Consider the following 20930-nt stretch of genomic DNA (forward strand, 5'->3'; position numbering starts at 1 on the left):
TGTGTTTGTGAGACTCATTCATAATTCTGTGTGTAGTTTGTTTTTCTCATTGCTGTATAATATGCTGTTTTATGAGTGCCACATCATTGTACTGCTGACGATCATCTCAGTGGTACATGATGAACATATGTCTAAGTGTTTTTCTGTTAATTACATACCTAAGTAGGCATCGCTGGGTCAAGATCTTTTTTTTTTTTTAAATTTAAATGATCTTATGAATCCGATATTCACCATGTAGACTTAAAATTTTTCATGTTGTAACAAATTGTTTCAGTCTTAACACTCAGTCGTCTTAAGGAGCATAATTCAGTGAGGTATGTGCATTTCATTCATGGATGGATCAAGTTCTTGTCTCCATCACTAGCTTTTCAAGGTCACCTTGAGCAAGTTGTTCAATCTCCTGCTCTTCTATTTTTCTTGACTAAACTGAGCGTATGCTAACTTTACCCTGACTTATGTTGTGATGTGAATAATGGTTAGCTTTGTAATTACAGAAGATTTTATGATAAAACCATGCCAAATGATACCTTTAAATACTTCAGTGCTTTAGAAACTAGCACTATAAAATGATAATAAGAAAGCAATGATAAGGCACTTGGAGGAGATTGCGTATTGTGGCTTTTTTATAGCCATGTGTGGGGACGTTTGCATGTGTTACTTTGCTAAACTCTATCCTCCCCTTTAGGTTTTCTGTTGACCTTTCTATGCATCAAATTAATAAAGCCTCATTTGTCAGCTCAGTAGCTGAAAGAAAATGTGGACAGAATTCTCTCTGGCTATGATTTATTAATTATTACTTTTTCCTGCCTACTTGTTTTAGGTCGGGACTGATTATTAGGTTGTAGATGAGTTTGCTTAATTCTAGCTTTCTTCCCAGGAAATCCCTCCATTTCCCCTTTAACCTCAGCAGTTATCACCTCGTTTAAAATGACTTAGTTAGAAGAGCACAGCTTCGTTGTACATTAACAGGTCTTTAGAAGTCAGGTGGGTGAGGATGTTTGGGGTTATGCGAGGGTCTCCTCCCTGTTAACCACGGATTATCTCCTGTTCATGGAATTCGTTCAGTTTCCTTGTGGGGTGACAATCAAATATAATTCACTTAATGACGAGCTTTTTGGGGTTAAAATTCATCTCCTTCCTGACAAAGCTGAGTTTTATTTTACAGTGTATAGCCTTAGGAAGATAGTTCAAGCTTGAGGAGTCAATTTTAAGCAGTTGTTTAAAAGGAAAAAAAAAGGAAAAGAAAAGAAAAGATGATCTTAGTTTACTTTCCTTAAAAGTCAAACCTTCAGGCATGAGAAGCATCCCAGGACAAGCACCTTTTTGTTTTGTTTTGTTCTTCATGGAATCCTCAGAGCTTGAAACAGGGCTTGGCCAGTGGCGGGTCATCAGCAGATGTTTGTTAAATGGATAAACGGATGCACTATGCAGAAGCAGCAGCTTTTACTAACTGACTTTTCTGGTCAAGTTATGTGATCTTGTAAAGCCCCAGTTTTCTCGTCAGGAAAATGAATATAATAGTAACTATCTCATGGAATTGTGGTGTTGAAAAAACGGGATCATGCTTGTCAGACACTTAGGGTTGTGCCTAATTACCTTGTAAGCATCTGATACATTTTAGCTGCTATTATTAGGTCTAGGAAGGGGAATTAGATTGTATTTTGAAAGTTTGGCAAAACAGTGACAAAGTTTCCAAACCTTCCAAACCTCCCAGTGCGATTCCATTGATAGATTTCATCCAGTGTTTTTGGCAGATGAATTGGTCAGATGGTTGCCTGGGAGACAGTCTGCTTTCCAGGGTGGCTTTGGAAGCTCAAGTTGCAAATTGCTCCTTAGTTCCTGGTTGTAAAATCACCATGAGCTTTTCAGGAAATGAGATACTAGACATCGGGGCTGAAGACTTGGAGTTTTATTTTTTAAGTTTTGGAGTTAATAAACGTTGTCATCACATATGGCTTTTGAATAAGGACACTTGAAAGAAAAGTGTCCTTATTCAAAAGAAAAACATATTTAGGGAGACAACATTGATAATTAACTGATTAAAGGAATTGATTAATTTTGCAATATAACTTTAATTATTTAGATAAAACTTTCTCTAATGAAAACCTGAATTTTCCTATATTCTTAGCAAGGGAAGAAGCTTCTACCTAGAAAACCCCCCTAATTCTTCTTGAAGTCTTTGTTCCACCCTGATGTGGTTGAAAACATCCCATTTGGTTTATTTAAGATAGAAACAGGATCTGGAGATAGAAATTAAATGAGCTACTTTTCTTATCTTCCAAGGCAAAGGTGCTTAGCCTGTAATACTTGGGAAAAAAATCAAAAGCCAACAGTAGCTTTGGAAATTGCTTCCTCTGAGGCCTGTCGTCTTCCTTTACCCAGGAAGAAGTCGTCCTCCTGTAGATTTTGTGGGGCAAATCCAGGATGTCAAGAAAATCAACATTTTAAGATTAAAGTTTAAATTTTTTAAAATTTAAGTTTAAAAAAATTAAAAAATGTCCCTCAGTTATAGATTTTCTTGGAATGTAATATCCTCATCAGTCCTTGAAAATCATCCCTTAAGTTGTAAAAATGACTTCGTTCATTAATGAGGGCTTTGTGCAAATAAAAAGTTCCAAACGCCCTCTGGACTTCATTACTTGTTTTTAACATGTACTGCATTTCTCCGTCACTGTCATATAACCTTTGGCTTGAAACTGCGGGGGGACATTTTTATCCGTCGTGCCAACCAAATGTCACTGATGATACCTTATGAAACAGCATAAACTCATTCTGAAGAACACGATCTATCAGGTGGCCGAGTGTGTGAGCAAATCTGCCAGGCCCTGGACCCCTGGCGGAGTAAGGGGTGGCAGTCAGACACCACGGTGGAGGCTCCAGCAAAACCGCCTCATTCATTCATTCACTCACTCATTTATTTCAGCAAACGTTTATTGAGCATTTAATTTATGCCAGGTCCCATGCTCCTTGCTAGGAATGTAATGGTTCACAAAAATAGTTTCTTCCTTCTCAGTGCTTATGTCCTAGTCAGTAGTTAGACAGTAAAGGAAAGGGGGGCGGGGAAGGGTTATTACCTAATAAACCTAATGTTTATTCAGCAAATATTGTAAAAGTTAACCTTTCTGTGCCAGGCACCATACCAAGCTCTGGACACAGTAGTGCCTACAAAAGACACATCTTTGTTTCTGTGGACATTTTTGTGGGGGAGAGGCAGACATGAAGCAGCATAAAAATAATAGAGGATTTAATTTCAAGCTCTGATAGCGGCGACGGTGCTGCTGTGATAGTGTAATATGGAATACGGCGGTAGAAGTGGGGCCGGCTACTTAATCTTTCCGAGTCTTAATAATTTAGCCAATGAAAGTGGAGAAAGTGACAGCTTCCCTTCATGTCCACTTGCCTCATCCGGCAAAGGTTAGGTGGAAAACAAAGTAGGTAAAAGCCCCGGGGGCACAGGCATAGGAGCGGGCACAGCCCCTGGTGTTTGGAGCTGAGCACTGCCCCGTGAGAAGAGGCAGAGTCCCGGCCACAGCAGCCCTGCCTCAGCCGCACCCCCCACCCCCCGCCCCCAGCGGGGTTTGGGAGTATGAACTGAACTCTGCCACACTTCTGAGCTCAAATAATTCACGGTATTTTGTCACTTACCTTTTACTTGAATACACGTATAGAAGATGAAGCTACAACACGTCTGGAAGCCCATCTAAGGACTGTCAGTTTCCCAGAGTAACCCTCACCCCCAAAACCGACAGGGATAGCTTGTGGTTGCTAAAGTGTGTTTTGTTGACTTCGACCATTTTCCCTGCAGAGGAGAAATCATTTCATTTATTTTATTGAAGTAGAGTTGATTTACAATGTTGTGTTAATTTCTACCGTACAGCAGAGTGATTCAGTTATACATATATACATACATTCTTTTTCATTTTCTTTTCCATTCTGGTTTATCACAGGGTATTGGATATAGTTCCCTGTGCTCTACAGTAGGACCTTGTTTCTTAAAAAATCATTTTATCATCGAATGGTACCTGAAGAGTGGAAAAGCGTATGTTTCTTGTGTGTGTGTCTAAACTTACTGAGAAGGATTTATTGGTAAGAAAGAGTTGTTTATTTCATTAAGCAAATAATGGAACAGAGTTCAGCTCTGTATGGATTGAAGATTTTGGCATTTTGAGTCTGTTGATATAACTGAAATGTGATTTTTTTCCCCCCACTTAATGCAAATTTGAGGATTTCCTAAAGTATGAGAATTGATAGATGAGTGACTCTGGCCTAGAAAATGGCATGTTAGTGAAACACGCTGATCAGGAAACCTTCCTCTTTGCCTTTAGCCAGGATTCTGTTTTTACCCCTTTTTGCAGTTTAAAGGATTTTTTCCCCAAGTTGATTAAAAAAAAGAAATGAGTTTTAGACTTAAAAGTTAGCTGAGGGGGACTTCCCTGGTGGCACAGTGGTTAAGAATCCGCCTGCCAATGCAGGGGGCGCTGGTTCGAGCCCTGGTCGGGGAGGATCCCACATGCCGCGGAGCAACTAAAAAAAAAGTTAGCTGAGGTAGACAGGTAATAACATACATTAAGTGCACATTATGTGCTGGCACCTATCCTAGGTGGGAAATTATATTTCCTAATGAATGAAAATTTCACTTAGATGTTTAAAATTATTGACATACGTTAGTTTTCTATATTTTTATCACTGTTTCTCTCTTTGGCTTTTTGTTTCTTGTTCAGCATAGTCTGTGTTACATGCCTGTTGGGTGGCCAGCACCACGTGAAGCCCATGTCTGAAGGGGTGGAAGACAGGGTCGGGGCAGGGGTTCCTCCTTCAGAAGAACTTAGCTGGGGGCACAAAGCCACCTGAATGCAGAGACCTTGAGCGCTCAGCTCTGTGTCCCTTCTAGTAAATGGGAGCAAAAAGAAGGAAGAGATTGCTGGTGGTTAGAGAAGGGGTTCCCAGATCAGTCAAAACATTTATGTAAATGTGGCTATCAACCTAAAATTGCCAACTTTTTGTCATGCCAAGTCATTGTTGAAATTGTCACCATTTTTTGTTACCTCATTTCATTAAGGGGAAGCTATTTTAACATGCAAAAAAGAGAAAAGACATTACACTAGAACAAAGGGCGGGCGTTTAAAATAAATCAGTTCAGTTTTATGAAAACCTCCACGATAGCGTCCTCACCTTTTTAATTTTGGCACTAGTGAAAATGTTCTCACAGAGTGATTGATATTTGGGAAGCACGGGCCTGAATGAGACGTCACTGAGAAAGTGGGCTTTGCCTGGACCAAGCACAGCAAAAAGAGAGGGATTGTCAAATGCATCGAGGTGCGAGAACAATCACCTGGAGGTGGTGGTGGCTGCGGCCCACAGTAGGGGCAGTGAAGGCTCAGCGGGAAATGTAAGTGATACTAGGGAATGGGGGCACTTTAAAACCCAGGGAGAAATTCACATTTGCTGTGGAATTCAGTGCAGAGCCATTGGAGCTTTTTGGGCCTCAGAACGTGAAAATGGCATTTCAAAAGATCGATCTGGCTTAATGTCGTGTGAACTTGGGAGGCTTGAGTGGGGGCTGGGGGCCCTGTTGCTCTTAGATTAAGTCGCGAGTGGGTGGAGCCCAGAATAGGAGAGTGGGTACGCAGGTCGGGGAAAGGTCAAGTTCAAGAAACTTTAGAAGAAAGAAAAGATAGGACTTGGTGACACACATAAACATAAGAGGAGGGAGGACTGAAAATTACAGCCAAAGTTTCTAGCCTTGGAGAATTGAAAAATAGTGGAAATACTGACACAAATTAGAAAATGTATGTAATTTTATTTATTTATTTATTGAAGTATAGTTAATTTACAATGTCATGTTAGTTTCAGGTGTACAGCACAGTGATTCATTTATATATATATATAGTGTTATGTATATGTACATATATATGTTCTTTTCCAGATCCTTTTCTCTTATAGGTTATTACAAAATATTGAGTAGAGTTCCCTGTGCTCTACAGTAGGTCCTTGTTAGTTATCTACTTTATATATAGTCATGTGTGTATTCGTTAGTCCCAACCTCCTAATTTATCCCTCTCCCTGACAATTTCTTAGTTGATGTAATAAAGTACTAAGTTTGTGTTGTTGTAGCTTATCTTGGGAGTGGGTGAAACCACGAATAGTATTTTGGGGACCCTATGCTGCTGTCAGGGACCTGGTAAAGAAGCTTGATTTACTAATTGAATGTTAGCAAAGCATTTCCTTCCCATGTGTTTTCAGAAGCTAAGTGAACATTATGTACTTTGTTCTTTCTTTATCCCCCCAAATTAGGAAACTGTGGTATGTGATTAGGAAATTACGGGATTTAGACATGATTTGTCCGAAGTAGAGGGACACTTCAGAGTTGGAGCTGAAGAAACCATGCGGTAGTATACTCTGAAAAACTAAGCTTCATTTTCTCTAAGAGTAAATGTCTCTTTTGCTCCCTGTTGTATCCCCAGAATATCACTCATAATTGGTGCATAACATATTTCTTTAAAAATGAGTGGTAGATCTAGATAGAGTGGGATTTTATGCTGTGTAATAAATTATCTTTTATCATATCTGGTAGAGAGGACAAAGAGAATTCTATCTCCAGATCACAAAATTTTTTTACTAGGAGAAATCATATGCCATGAACTAAACTCATTGTGACCCTAAATGATCTTTGCACAAAATCGAAGCAAAGTTCTCTTTGTGCTGACTCTATTGAAACCCTCTCCACTTTTTGATATAACCACATTCCACTGGAATAACCCTTAAATTAAGACATTGCTAATCTTGTACATATGAACAAGACATCGCTAGTCTTACACATATGAACATATGTACATAATCTTTTTGCGATGTGACCAGAATTCTTCCAGTCAGAAGCAATCCAGCATCAGCACCTTGGAAAAACAAGAGCCCCGAGCTGGTTGGATAATGTTTGAGGCTGGAGGTGAGGGAAGTTGGGGTCAGAGCCTGACAGGTCTGGAGTTTTGCAATGGGAAACCACTGTGGAATTTCTAAAAAGGAAAGAGACATGAGATTTAAAGTTGGAAGAGATGACTTTGTGATAGCTGATGCTGGGAGCTTGAACAAAGGAGGAGATGGTGAGAAGTCAGCACACCTGAGAGAGGCTGGGAAGTCAAAGCATGGCGCACAGATTTCTGGCCTGTGCAGCTGATGGGTGTTGCTGATGATCTGAAGTCGTGAACCCTGGGTGAGTACCAGGTTTCTAGGCAGATTGGGAAGATTTCAACTTAAATTTTGGAAGCAGCGGTGTAAAAGCAAAGGGAAGTGGAATGAAACAGGACATCACAGGCCTATTTGAGGAGAGTTGAAAAAGGTGGCAGATTTAGAATTGTAAGAAAATTAATCGCTTTCCTATAACCAAATAACAATAGAAAAGTGCAATGAAAAAAAAAAAAGAACAGGTATCTTGACGATTTAAAAAAAGAAAGTGCAATGAAAGGAACTCTCCCATTTACAGTAGTAACAAAATCCAAAACACTTAAGAGTTAACCCACTTAGAAATGTGGAAAATGTTTATGAAATATACGTTATGAAAATGTCACTTAAAGGCATTAAAGAAGAATTTAATAAATGGATAAATATGCTACATTCAAGAATGGGAATACTTAATATTGTAAAGAGGTAAATTCCCCTCAAATTTATTTATGAAGTCATTTTCTTTTTAAACTTGCTGAAAATAATTCTAAAGTTAAATGGGAAAAAATAAGCATGTGAGACTAGCCAGGAAAATGCTAAACAAAGAGTAATGATGAGGTTTTAGAGGCATGCAGTTTCTGTTTACACATTTGTGAGTTTTCATTAGTACATATTACCTTTGTAATTAGAGAAACAAGAAATAAAACACTAACAGGAGCTGTAATAAATTATGATCTAGCCACAAAAAAGACAGAAGAGTTTGTGTGTGTGTGTGTGTGTGTGTGTGTGTGTGTGTGTGTTTCCACTGGAAAGCAATGGTATAAGGATTACACTGAGGAGGAAATATTAATACTGACTATACAGAAATAAAAAGGATTATCAGAAGATAACTGTAAACAACTGTGTGCCAACAAATTGATAACGTAGGTGAAATCGACAAGTTTCTAGAAAGCCGTAACCCTACCAAAGCTGATTTGAGAAGAAATGGAAAATCTGAATAGACCTATAAAGAGTAAAGAAATTATGGATTAGTAATTGAAGACACTTTCTACAAAGAAAAGCCCAGGCACGGTAAAAGGATCAGTTATGCACCATAACCAGGTAGACTTTATTGGGTTGGCCAAAAAGTTTGTTTGGGTTTTTCCATAAGACGGTACAGAAAAACCCGAATGAACTTTTTGGCCAACCCAGTATCTCAGACTGTTAGGTTGGTTTAACATTGAAAATCAGTTAATGTGCTACATATATCAATAGGTAAAGGACAAACACCAGATGATCATCTCAAGAGATGTAGAAAAAGCATCTGACAAATGCTAACACCTCTTCATGATAAAAGCACTCAATATGCTAGAAACAGAAGGAAATCTCCCCAACCTAATAAAGGGCATCTATGAAAAACCCACAGCGACCGTCACGCTCAATGGTTGAAAAATTGAATGCTTTCCTCCGAAGATCAGGAACAAGACAAGGATGTCCACCCCTTCTATTCAATATTGTATTGAAGGTAGTGGGCAGTTAGACAAGGAAAAGAAAGAAAAGGCATCTAGAGTTTGAAGGAAGAAGTAAAATTATCTTTATTTGCAGATGATGTGCTCTTATATATGAAAATTCAAAAGTATTAGAGATAATAAAGGAGTTCAACAAAGTCGAAAGATGCAAGTTGAATATACAAAAGTCAGTTGTATTTCTGAACACTAGAAATGAACGATCTGAAGATGAAATTAAGAAAACAATTCCAGTTGCTGGCTCGCAACTTTGGGGAGTTTCAAGCAGCCGCAGCGACGGCAGCAACCCTGGACGCAGGAAACGTCTGGTCCGGCTCTGGTAATGAGAGGCCCTAAGATCCCAGAGGTACCATATGAGAAGTCTGGAATGTGTTGAGGACTCGGCTTCCTGCAAACATTGGTTAAGAATCCACCTGCCAATGCAGGGGACACGGGTTCTATCCCTAGTCCGGGAAGATCCCACATGCCGCAGAACAACGAAGCCCGTATGTCACAGCTACTGAGCCTGTGCTCTAGAGCCCATGAGCCACAACTACTGAGCTCACATGCTGCAACTACTGAAGTGCACGCACCTAGAGCCTGTGTTCCGCAACGAGAGGGCACAGCAATGAGAAGCCCGTGCACCACAACAAAGAGTAGCTCCCACTGGATGCAACTAGAGAAAGCCCACACGCAGCAACGAAGACCCAACGCAACCAAAAATAAATAAATAAATAAAATTGATTCTTTAAAAAAAAACAAACTGTAACTTTGAATTACTACAAAGTTGATATCTTCTTCAAAAATAATAAAGAAAGAATATTGAAAAATTAAAAAAAGAAAACAATTCCATTTATAATAGCATAAAAAATAATAAAATATTTAGGAATAGATTGAATAAAAGAAGTATAAAATGTATACTCTGAAAATTACAAAACAGTTAAAATTAAAGAAGACATAAATAAGTGGAAGAACATCTCCTGTTCATGGATTTGAAGATTTAATCTTGCTAAGATGACAGTACTCCCTCAGTTCACCTACAGCTTCAGTGAAATCCCTATCAAAATCCAGGCTGGCTTTTTTGTAGAAATTGACAAGCTAATCCTAAAATTAGTTGACAGTTGAACAGATCCAGAATAGCCAAAACAATCTTGAAAAAGAACAAAGTTTGAGCACTCCTACCTCCCAGTTTCAAAACTTAGCACAAAGCTATGGTAATTACTGTGGTCTGAATGTCTGTGTCCCCCTCAAATTCATAGGTTGAAACCCTAACCCCTCAAAGTGATAGTATTAGTAGGTGGGGCCTTTGGGGCAGGTACTTAAGTCATGAGCGTAGAATCCTAATGAGTAGGATTAGTGCCTTATAACAGAGACGCCAGAGAGATTCCTAGCCCCTTCTGCTCTGTATAAATACAACGAGAAGTCTGCAAACTGGAGGAAAGCCTTCACCCAGCCATGCAGGTACCCTGATCTTGGACTTCCAGCCTCCAGAACAGTGAGAAATAAATGTTTGTTGTTTATAATCTACCCAGTCCAATAGTATTTTGTTATAGCAGACCGAATGGACTAAGACAGTAATCAAGACAGGGTGGTCATGGCATGAGGAGAGACCTGTAGATCAATGGAATAGAATTGAGTGACCACAAATAAGCTCTCACATTTACAGTGAATTGATTTCCAACAAGGGTGTCAAGATAATTCAATGGGGAAAGAATAGGCTTTTTTTTTTTTTTTTTTTTTTTTTTTTTTTTAAGAATAAGCTTTTTAACAAATGTTGCTGATACAGCTGGATACAAATGTTGCTGATACAGCTGGATATCCACTTGCAAAGGAATGAAGTCGGACCCCTTCTTCACATCAAATACAAGAACGAACTCAAAATAGATCTTAGACTTAAATGTCTATTTAAGAGCTAAAATTACAAAAGAAAGCTAAAAGTATAAAACCCTTAGAAGAAAATATAGGAGTAAATCTTTGAGACTTTTGGTTAGGCCAAGTCTTACTAGACATGACAGCAAAAGTACAAGCAACCAAAGAAAATAGATGCATTGGACTTGATCAAAATTTAAAACTGGTGTTTCAAACAAAGTATAAAGCCAGCCCGCAGAGTAGGAGAATATTTGCAAATCACATATCTGATAAGGATATTTTATCTATAGATACGTAGATATTTATATACACTTGTCGCTTGGTATCTGCTGGGGATTGCTTCCAGGGCTACCGCCCCCCCGATGGATAATGAAATCCATGGATGCTCAAGTGCCTTATAGAAAATGGCATAGCTTGCATAAAATCTATGCATATCCTCCCATATACTTTAAATCATCTCTGATTACTTATAATACCTAATACAATGTAAATACTGTATAAATAGTTGCCCGGGGTACAGCAAATTCATTTTGCTTTTTTGGGACTTTCTGGAATTAAAAAATATATATATTTTCATTTCATGGTTGGTTGAATCCATGGATGTGGAACGTGTGATATGGAGTGGTGGTGGGGTGCAACTGAGTATAGATCTCTACAGATAAGGGTATTTAGAATATACGAAGAATTCTCACAACTCAATAATAAAAAGGCAAATAGCCCAATTTAAAAATGGGCAAAAAAGAAAAAATCTAAATAGAAATTTCTCCAAAGAAGATATATCAATAGCTAATAAAGCACACAAGAGGATGCTCAAAGTCATTAGTCATCGGAGAGGTGAAAATTAGAACCACAGAGATATAAAACCACGGAGACCGACAATAACAAGTGTTAGTGAAGATGGGGAGAAACTGGAACCCTCGTACACTGCCGCTGGGAGTTTAAAGTGGTGCAGAGGCTGTGGGAAACATTCTGCCAGTTCCTAAAAATGTTAAACATATAACTCAGCAACTTCATTCATAGGTTTACGAGAGAAATAAAAATATAAGTCTACACAACAACCTGGACAGCGTTATTCACAATAGCCAGAAAGTAGGAACAAGCCAAATGCCCATCACCTGGTAAGTCGATAACGAAAATATGGTATTATCCATACAATAGAATATCACTCAGTCATGAGAAGGATTGAAGAACTGATTCATGCTCCAACATGGATGAACTTTAAAAACATGTTAAGTGAAAGAAGCCAGTCACAAAATACCACATATTCTATGATTCCATTTATGTGAAATGTCCAGAATAGGCGAATGCAGAGACATAAAGTAGATGAGTGGTTGCTAGGACTGGTGGGGTTTGAGGTTAAATAACGAGTGATTGCTGATGGGTACAGGATTTCTTTTTTGGGGATGACGAAAATGTTCTAAGTTGATTGTACTGAGGGTTATACAACCCAGTGAGTATATTACAAACCTATGAATTATACACTTCAGATGGATGAATTGGATAGTGTATGAATTATATCTTGATAAAAATTGTTATATAAAAAATACTAGGGCTTCCCTGGTGGCGCAGTGGTTGAGGGTCCGCCTGCCGATGCAGGGGACACGGGTTCATGCCCTGGTGCTGGAGGGTCCCGCATGCCGCGGAGCGGCTGGATCCGTGAGCCGTGGCCACTGAGCCTGTGCCCGGAGCCTGTGCCCCGCAACGGGAGAGGCCACAGCAGTGAGAGGCCCGTGTACCGCAAAAACAAAACAAAACAAAACAAAACTAAGTGAAAAGTTTGCAGAACAATACATAATATGAATATATTTTTGTGAAATAGTATAAGTTCATAAAAAAACACTATACTTAAAAATTAGCAAAATTTGTGAAGTTTGCATAAGTGTAAGAGACATTAGTGATATAGTAGCTTTAATCATGTAATGAATCTGGTGACAAAACTTCTTACCAGTAATCGATCCCCCCTCATTAATAAAATATTAACAACAATTAGTATTTATTGCATTCTTTCTGTATGCCAACATTGTGCGAAATTCTTATCATGCATTTTGCCTTTGTTTTTCACAACACGTGATGATAGCCCCGTATTTTCTGTAACTCTCCCCTTTCTTTCTCCAACATACCAAAGTTTACATTTACAAAATTGTATTATCAGAATATCAAAAACGGACAGTTCCTTTTATTGTTAGCAGTAGCTGTGAAGGTAAATACTGTAGGTCTTAGTTGGAATTGGTATTAATGTGATCCTGTGAGTTTTAAGAGCACATTGATAAATCCATCTGCATGTGTTTAAGTAAGATTTTTAAGTTTAAACTAAAACATTTTGCATTTGTTGTAGTTGATGCCCAATGGGAGGAGAAAAGACTTTGTGTTACTTGTCAGCTTTTTGTTTAATGTAATGCTAAATTTGAAAGACAATCTATGGCAAAGATAATTTTGGAGGGTTTTTTTCCCCATTGCAAATATAGGCTAGTGCTTCAGTCAGTTTGGGCCACTATAACAAAAGTCCATGGACTGGTGGCTTAAACAACAAACATTTATTCCTTGTAGTTCTGGAGGCTGGAAAAGCCGAAGATCAAGGTGCTGACAGATTAGGTTCTTGGGGAGGGCCCTCTTCCTGCCTTCTTTCTTGCTGTGAGAGCAAGCTCTGTGGTCTCTTCTTTATAGGGGCACTAATCCCATCATGAAAGCCCCATCCCCATGACCTCATCTAAACCTAAGCACTTCTCAAAGACCCCACCTTTAAACACATCACATTGCAGGCTAGAGCTTCATCATATGAATTTGGGGTGGGGATACGATTCTGTCCGTAGCAACTAACTATGATGGAAATCTTGTCCATAAGTGCTAACCCTAGCATTTTTTTGTTTGTGTTTAGTATTATGTGCCAAGAACCTTGCAAAGAAAGACTTCTTCAGTAAGTAAAACACCCATTTTTGCTCTCTTACAATATTAATGTTCTTCACATCTTTCTGAAATTTAAAACTTAAAAAAAAAAAAAACAACCCTGGGAGTATTCTCCTAAAAGTCCTGCCCTTTGCTGACTAGAAATCCACAGTTTGACAAGCTTCCTTTCCCAGTTGACTACCACTTAGAGACTCCATAGCTCCAAGGCACAGAATTTATAACTCAGCCGAGAACAACGCTCTCTCGTTCCCTGTTCCAGCCACGCCCTGTTTTCTCTGTCTTTCCATCCATTAATGAATTGCTTTCTGCTGGGTAAAGTATCGTCAGCTCCAATACAGACACAGACATTTTTCTGTAAAACGTCTGGGTTTGAGTAAACTGTTGGTCAAATGTGCTAATTAAGTCACACTTTAAAAGCCTCGTAATTAGAGGCATTGTAATAAAAATATAAACGGAGGATTCTTTTCTAAAGGAAGGAATCACCTCATAAGAAGTTCACCTACCATAAAGTAGGCGCCTGCAGCATGATATTTTTCACACTCTTTCTGGTCCTCACAAGAATGCTGCCCAGTTCCTAAGTGGTTCTACTCATGCTTTAAAGGTAAAGGAACTTAGGTTCGCAGGCCTTACTCAAGTAGCTGAGAAGCTCCAGAGTGATGGCTCACATCCGGGTCTATCTCTAAAACCCTTACCTGGCCACCTCTCTGATCTTATGAACCTGTCTGATTCATACTCCAGCATTTAGGAACCTACCTGATTAAAACTCGGTGAATACTTGCTTCCAGAGATAAAATAGACGAAGGCCAGTAAACTAGATTTCTAGGTATTGTTATTTTTAGAAAGTATAAACAGAAGTAATTGGAGACACCTTTTCCTCCGTTTAGCCGCCCCGATGAGTGAGCATCAGAAACGGAAGTTTGAATTTAAGCGCATTTTTAGCGTTTTCGTTTCTAGCCTCTAAAAATCTGAGGAGGGTGTCATTCTGGGTCGTCTTTCTTAGAAAGCTTAATGGAAATAATTTATTTTGCTGCTTGAAACTAACCTAAAACTTGAGAATAAAATATACCAGCGTAGTGTTCGTAATCAAATAGATGAGCTTGCAGCTCGCTTACTTGCGGGCCTGGGCTCTGTCTTCTCACCCAGTGCGGCGTCCCCTCCCCTCTAGGGCTCCCGGACCCTTTTGCGAAGGTCGTTGTGGATGGGTCTGGGCAGTGCCACTCAACGGACACTGTGAAGAACACGCTGGACCCGAAGTGGAGCCAGCACTACGATCTGTGAGTTGAATATCCCACAAGCCACTGGGGGAGCGGCCGGAGAGTTGGCATCTAACTTGCACGAGAAGCATTTAATTCCATTTTTTTAAAGGGATTATTAAACTTCTTACTGATAACAAACGTGGATGGCCAAACAAATACATACTGCCTACTTTCAGAATTCGTGTACTTGGAAGTTCCTGTGCTTGACATTTTCATGCATGTTAATGGTTTGCTTCTGTAACTGTGGCCTTCAGACTTGCAAGCTCCTGGCCACACTAACAGGAAAAAAGGGCCATAGTTCAGGTCCTCTACATGCTACTGTTTTTTTCAGCAGAACCCTGAACATGGTTGTAAAATGCATTATTTGAAATACATTATTATTATTTCACATATTTATGAAACAAATATATAATATATATATATTTCTGTTGATTTTTTAAAAACTTTGCTTTTTAGTACAAATATATTTTCTGCAGGAGAAAGTCTGGTATGACTGGAGGTATATAAGCCCACACGCCATCAGACAATTTCTTATATTCATTTGTTAAATGGATTGCACTTTGAAAATCTATTTTGTAGGTACCTATGTTTTCACGTCCCCGCTAAGAAATTTTTGTCCAAGTAACGCTCAGTGATTATTGGCTTTTTACTAACACAGACTGAGCTGGGTTTGAGCGGGAGTTTTAGTAGTTGGCTCCTGAGGCTCATTTGCAGTTACACTGTGGCACCGCGGTCGTCAGTCCGTGTCCCGGAAGCTCCCTTCTGTGGTTGACCTACACCGAGAGAAAGCGGCAGGTTTCCTGTCTGAGTTAGTGCCCTTCTGTGCACTTTGGATGGATGGAGGGCTTGTAAGTAGTCCTTTGTTGCAAATTAGTATTCTCTATTAAGTTGACACTGATCTTCTCTATCCTCTATTAGTATTCTCTATTAGGCCTCATTGGTGGGGTTTTGTTTTGATTTTTTATTTTTTGGCCACACCATGTGGTATGCAGGATCTTAGTTCCCCGACCAGGGATCAAACCGGTGCCCCTGCAGTGGAAGTGCAGAGTCGTAACCACTGGACCACCAGGGAAGTCCTGGTGGGAAGTTTTGAATCCGGCCATTATCCTCGGGAACTATAAAAATATAGTACATTTCTGTTATAAGATTATTATCATTATGTGGTTGTCTACACGTGTTTCTTGCATAAGCAGTTGTAGTCCTTTCCCAGCCCATTGAAGTTAGTAGATGTATACTTATGAAGTGCCTGTTAGCTGTGGATATAGAGCCAACATTATTTTTAAAGGATTCTTCTGGACTAACAAGTCAATCCGATAAAATCTCAATGGGCTATTGCAGTTGAGAAATACAGTTAAAGATGAGTTTGCATGTTGGTTTCAGATACGTTGGGAAAACGGATTCTATAACCATCAGCGTGTGGAACCACAAGAAAATTCACAAGAAGCAGGGAGCCGGCTTCCTGGGGTGCGTGCGGCTGCTGTCCAATGCCATCAGCAGATTAAAAGATACTGGCTGTAAGAACCCAATGCTTTCCTGCCTCTTAATGCAACTGAAGAAGGCTTATGGGGCATCATTTTTTATTTTATGTTTTTGAATACTGAATACAGAATTCCTGCCTTCCTCTCTAGTTAACATTTCCCTGGGTTAAGTTTTGAATTGTTTGTTTGCAGACCAGCGTTTGGATCTATGCAAACTAAACCCCTCAGATACTGATGCAGTTCGTGGCCAAATAGTGGGTAAGAACTTTCTCATCTGTCTAAAGAGATAATTTTTACAGACTTAACCTTCAGGCCTTCATCACTGAGAAAACGCAGAGAGGCCCTGACCGATGGTGACATACTTCGAAGGACAAGGCCCCATACAGGGGCCATCTCTCCAGGACTAAAAAATTTCACCTTATGTGGTTTTTATTAATTTTTCTAATTCCCTTCATTCTGTCATTCAAGGTGGAGTTAAAATGACTGAGGTACAAAAAGATGTAGGGTTATAATTTTTAATGTAATTTTAATCATCGCATGAGTTGACAATTTGTCCTATTGTCCAAGTGCAGATGATAAAAATGGTGGCCACCTATGCAAGAGTTAAGAAATAGTTTCTTCAGGAGGACCCATCACATATGTAAAAGGCAAAGAGAATTTCTGAAGACTTCCATGCACTATGGTTTTACAGAGGATGGACTTATTCAGAATGAAGAAATAAAATGTGCTCATGTCATAATGCATTGACTGTGGAGGTGTTCCACCGGAAGTAATTTATCTGTTACGTAGCTCACCCTGTTATCCGTTCCATTTTTATTAGCATTTCAGGGTAACCCAAATATCGACCGTATGCATTGCAAGCAATCAAAGAAAACAGTATTTCGGCAGCACACCAGAGTGACTTATGGCCCCAAATCTTTTAGGTCTTGTCTTATGTAGACGTGACCCAAGGTAAATGGACAGTGAGTGTCCATCCTGAAAGCTCCTGTCGCGACAGAGCTCCCACTTACTGCCTTTCTGTTTGTGGCCTCTTCTCTTCTTCGTGGAGGGACGTGTCGGGGAACGATGGATAACTAGAAGCAGCCTCATAAGTGTCCTTGTTGTTCACGGTAGGGACAGAGAATCGACACGTAGGCGCATCCGGACCTTGCACATACCGACAGGGCTCTCTGTGTCCTTATTAAACATACGTCAAAATCGTCTTAAAATATAAGGTACCTCGGAGGAAGTGAATATCGTGTTCTGTTATTTTGATGAAGAGCACAGACAACACAGCATCTCTTTCTGCTCCACGTTTACAAGGAGTGTTCCGAGTGGTATGCGTTCTGTGCAGCCAATGAGTGAGATGCTTCATGCTTGAAAGCATAGGAATGTATATGTGTATGTATAGACATATGCCTCACTTTTAAAAATAATATCATACATAAATTACACATTTGCAATGGCTCACTGTGTTACAGTTGTATAAAATACCACTGGATTTTAATGCAGGATGTTCTTTTCTTTTTAGTCAGTTTACAGACACGAGACAGAACAGGCACTGGCGGGTCCGTGGTAGACTGCAGAGGGCTGTTCGAGCACGAAGGGTACGTATCACTGCAGCGATGCCCGCCGACTTCTCTGCTGCCCAGGCTCTCGCACTGTGTGAAAACTGCCTTCACACCTTTTCACCGCGTTGAGTACTTGAGGTGCAGTCTTGGGATAGCACTGGGGTCCAGTTTCCTCATTTGTAAACTAGTGGGGTGGCGCCCCAAAGGCTCAGGATCCAATTTACAGAGGTTTCCGCTGGCCAAAAGGCATCCGTAAAGAATTATAACTGCAGTGGATTGAAGCAATCCATTGAGTTCATAATGATACAGGGAGAAATAAATTCTAAAAAACCCCCAAACTGAAAAACACCCTCAAAAATTCTCATTGGTCAGTATCACAATTTTTCAAATCCCCAATGAGTTTAACTGTTAATGTCATTAATAGTTGCTGACACCATCATGAAAGAGTGATGATCTGACGTGAACTTCCATCTTGGAGGCCCAGGGGACGGGAATGGGTGGTAGAGCCGCGGGATGAGCTCCGTGCGGAGGGGGCGCCTGTAGAGTGTAGCGGACAGCCGGGCGTCTTCGGCAGATACACGGCAAGAAAAACAGCGAAAGAGGAAGGAAGAGAACCTATCAGTTAATAAAAGAGATTTAAGAGACATACCTATTAAATGCGGTGTGTGGAGCCCGTGTGGATCCTGATTCATGAGACAGCTGACTGGAGAAGTTGGAACACTGGCTGGCATTTGATGATATTTAAAAAATTAATGCACATTTTTGGGGTCATGGTAACGGTAAAAGGCCTATCTTCCCGAGGTCGGTGAAAATATTTAAGGGTGAAACGGTAAAACGTTGGGATTGGTTTCAGAACAATCCAGCTCAGGGGGGGGAGTTGGGCGCGTGGCCACGAGACAAGCCCCGGAGCCGGGTGATGAGTCCAGGGCATTCACGGAACTAGTCTCTCCATTTGTGTGTCTCTTTGCACTTTTTCAAGTTAGAACGTTTTTCAGAAGTTCTTGCTTATACGGGAAGATAGCCTAGTAAGGTAAATTGTCTTCACAGCTGTTCAGGGGATCAAGATTTATGTTAAAAGTCACTTTTAAAGTCATTGTGGCATTTTATGTAACCAGGAGCTCTATTATAGAATAAAATGACAAGGAAAATGGAATGTTTGGATATGATTCCAAGTTAAGAAAGCTGAAATCTCATTTTCTGAGCTCCTTTGTAGTACAAGGCTGGTTTTCTCCAACCCTTCGGCTCTGCCTGAGGGTGAAATCCTACGAGTGGCCTCGGTGGCACTTTACACGTGGCTTCCTTTGGTCACTGGTTCCTCATGGAAAAGTCTGGCTTTCCAATTAAATAGGACAGGGCGAATTATACGAAACTAAGCACTGGGGACAGTCTGTCAACATATTGCTCAAGGAAAGCAGAGCAAGTGGGAGGGCGGGCGTGCACGGCACTCGCGGGTGCTCCCCGGTCCTCAGCCGGCGTGGTGATGGGGGCTGTGGTCTTCCCCTCCTAGAACTGCGTGCGAAGACTCAGGGCCTGGAAGGCCACTCAGCTGCTTCATGGAGGAACCAGCCCCTTACACGGACGGCACCGGGGCCGCTGCTGGCGGGGGTGGCTGCAGGGCTGTGGAATCCCCGAGTCAGGATCAGAGGCTTCAGGCCCAGCGACTGCGAAGTCCTGAGGTCCGAGGGTCACTCCAGACGCCGCAGAACCGACCTCACGGCCACCAGTCCCCGGAGCTGCCCGAAGGCTACGGTGAGAGCGTCCACCCCACTGTCCCGAGGGCGATCAGTGGCGTTTCAGACACAGCTTTGACGCTTGGAGCTTTTTTAGTGACGCGTACCCGCCAGAAGTGCTGGTGTTTGCAGAGGTGTGCCCCGCGATGGTTGTGTCAGTGTAAAGAGAAGTAACCCGAGGTGGCTGGCAGATCTTGCTCGGCATGGATTTGTCCGCAATTGCTCCAGTCTCCCAGCGTAGCAGTTGTGTGAAGATTTTAGGCCAATGAATAGCAAAGAAAACTGAGAGGAGCGGGGCAGGGGCCTGGATGGGAAGGACGGCCTTGGGTACGAGTGAAAGGATGGGATCTTTGGACAGCCACAGAGGGAGCATCTCAATGCAGGAGGAATCCACGTAGATGTGGCAGCTCAGACCGGAAGTAAGAGCTAATGCAGGGAACAGAGGTCAGGGTAGGGTCAGCCCCGAGGTGGCAGGTCCAGGGGTGTGGCCGCCTCTCCAAGTGTGAACAGGAGAAGTAAGATCCGCCTTCACGTTGACCCAGGGCCTGGGACTCGCAGCTGCCAGGCAGAAGTTAACGGCTGCGCTTCAAACCCTTCTCTCGGTGCTTTTAAAGACTGTCGGAAGGAAGCTGGGACTCCGTGCTTACGGGGTTGGTTGAAAACTCTCTTTGGAACTGGATGTAACTACCGTATCCCCCACTTTCTCATGCAGAACAGAGAACAACGGTGCAGGGGCAGGTTTACTTCCTGCACACGCAGACTGGAGTTAGCACGTGGCACGACCCCAGGATACCCAGGTAAGTTTCCGAAAATTCTCACCATCAAGGCCATTTTCCAGCAGTTGCCTGGACCCCCCAGCCCGGACTGTGGGTGACAGAGCCCCTTTGGTGTGAAGATGTAAACTTGGAAGAGCAGCAGCCCAAAGGGATCTGTAACGGGGGTCCTGGACTCAGACTCTCTGGGTGACGGCCCCCCCCCGACTCTCCAGCTGGTAGATCAGCAGCTGCCGTAATGCAAGGGGGCCCTTTAGAAAGCAGTCCTGCATCTTGAAATTAGATCACGTAACTGCAAAACACCATCACCCCTAGATTAAATCAGATGCACTTGCTTAGAAAACCGATAAACCCTTAAAGATGTGTTGCTCTCATTCTAAACTAAAAATACTGCTGAGCGAAATGATACGATGTCTGATGTGATGCTTTAAATAATCGGGGTGGGGAAGTGAATAGAGGGGCGCGTTGGAAACAGGTTGGCGATAAGCTGGTAATTAATTGTTAGAGTTGGTTATTCACTATGGTCTCTCTCTATTTTTTTTATGTGCTTAAAATTTTCCATAATACAAAGCTAAAAAGGAAATATAAAGACTCTATTACCCTTTCTCTCTTCTACTTTACTGTCCCTATTGCCTCAGTCCCTTGGGGACCATTCCTGGGGGAGATGAAGCGTTTCTATACGAATTCCTTCTACAAGGCCATACATCTGAGCCCAGGTCAGAGAGACCCCT

The 20930-nt window shown here is 41.1% G+C and overlaps 1 protein-coding gene across 5 annotated transcripts in view; it reads left to right on the top strand.

Annotated features, from left to right (window-relative positions):
* Window positions 1-20930, top strand: part of SMURF1 (SMAD specific E3 ubiquitin protein ligase 1) — a 101742-nt gene that overhangs the window by 60709 nt on the left and 20103 nt on the right. For 2 of the 5 annotated variants that reach the window (XM_059036777.2, XM_059036778.2), the window contains exons 2-8: window positions 13384-13422; window positions 14578-14686; window positions 16049-16182; window positions 16339-16404; window positions 17657-17732; window positions 19204-19445; window positions 20139-20223. In XM_059036777.2, the coding sequence (XP_058892760.1) occupies window positions 13384-13422; window positions 14578-14686; window positions 16049-16182; window positions 16339-16404; window positions 17657-17732; window positions 19204-19445; window positions 20139-20223 (751 nt within the window). Of the gene's footprint in view, window positions 1-13383; window positions 13423-14577; window positions 14687-15331; window positions 15517-16048; window positions 16183-16338; window positions 16405-17656; window positions 17733-19203; window positions 19446-20138; window positions 20224-20837; window positions 20916-20930 lie in introns of those variants that run through there. The other 3 variants (XM_059036773.2, XM_067012278.1, XM_067012279.1) reach the window with 3 other exon arrangements.

The sequence above is a fragment of the Kogia breviceps genome, chromosome 14, assembly GCF_026419965.1.
Source record: "Kogia breviceps isolate mKogBre1 chromosome 14, mKogBre1 haplotype 1, whole genome shotgun sequence".
Classification (NCBI taxonomy): domain Eukaryota; kingdom Metazoa; phylum Chordata; class Mammalia; order Artiodactyla; family Physeteridae; genus Kogia; species Kogia breviceps.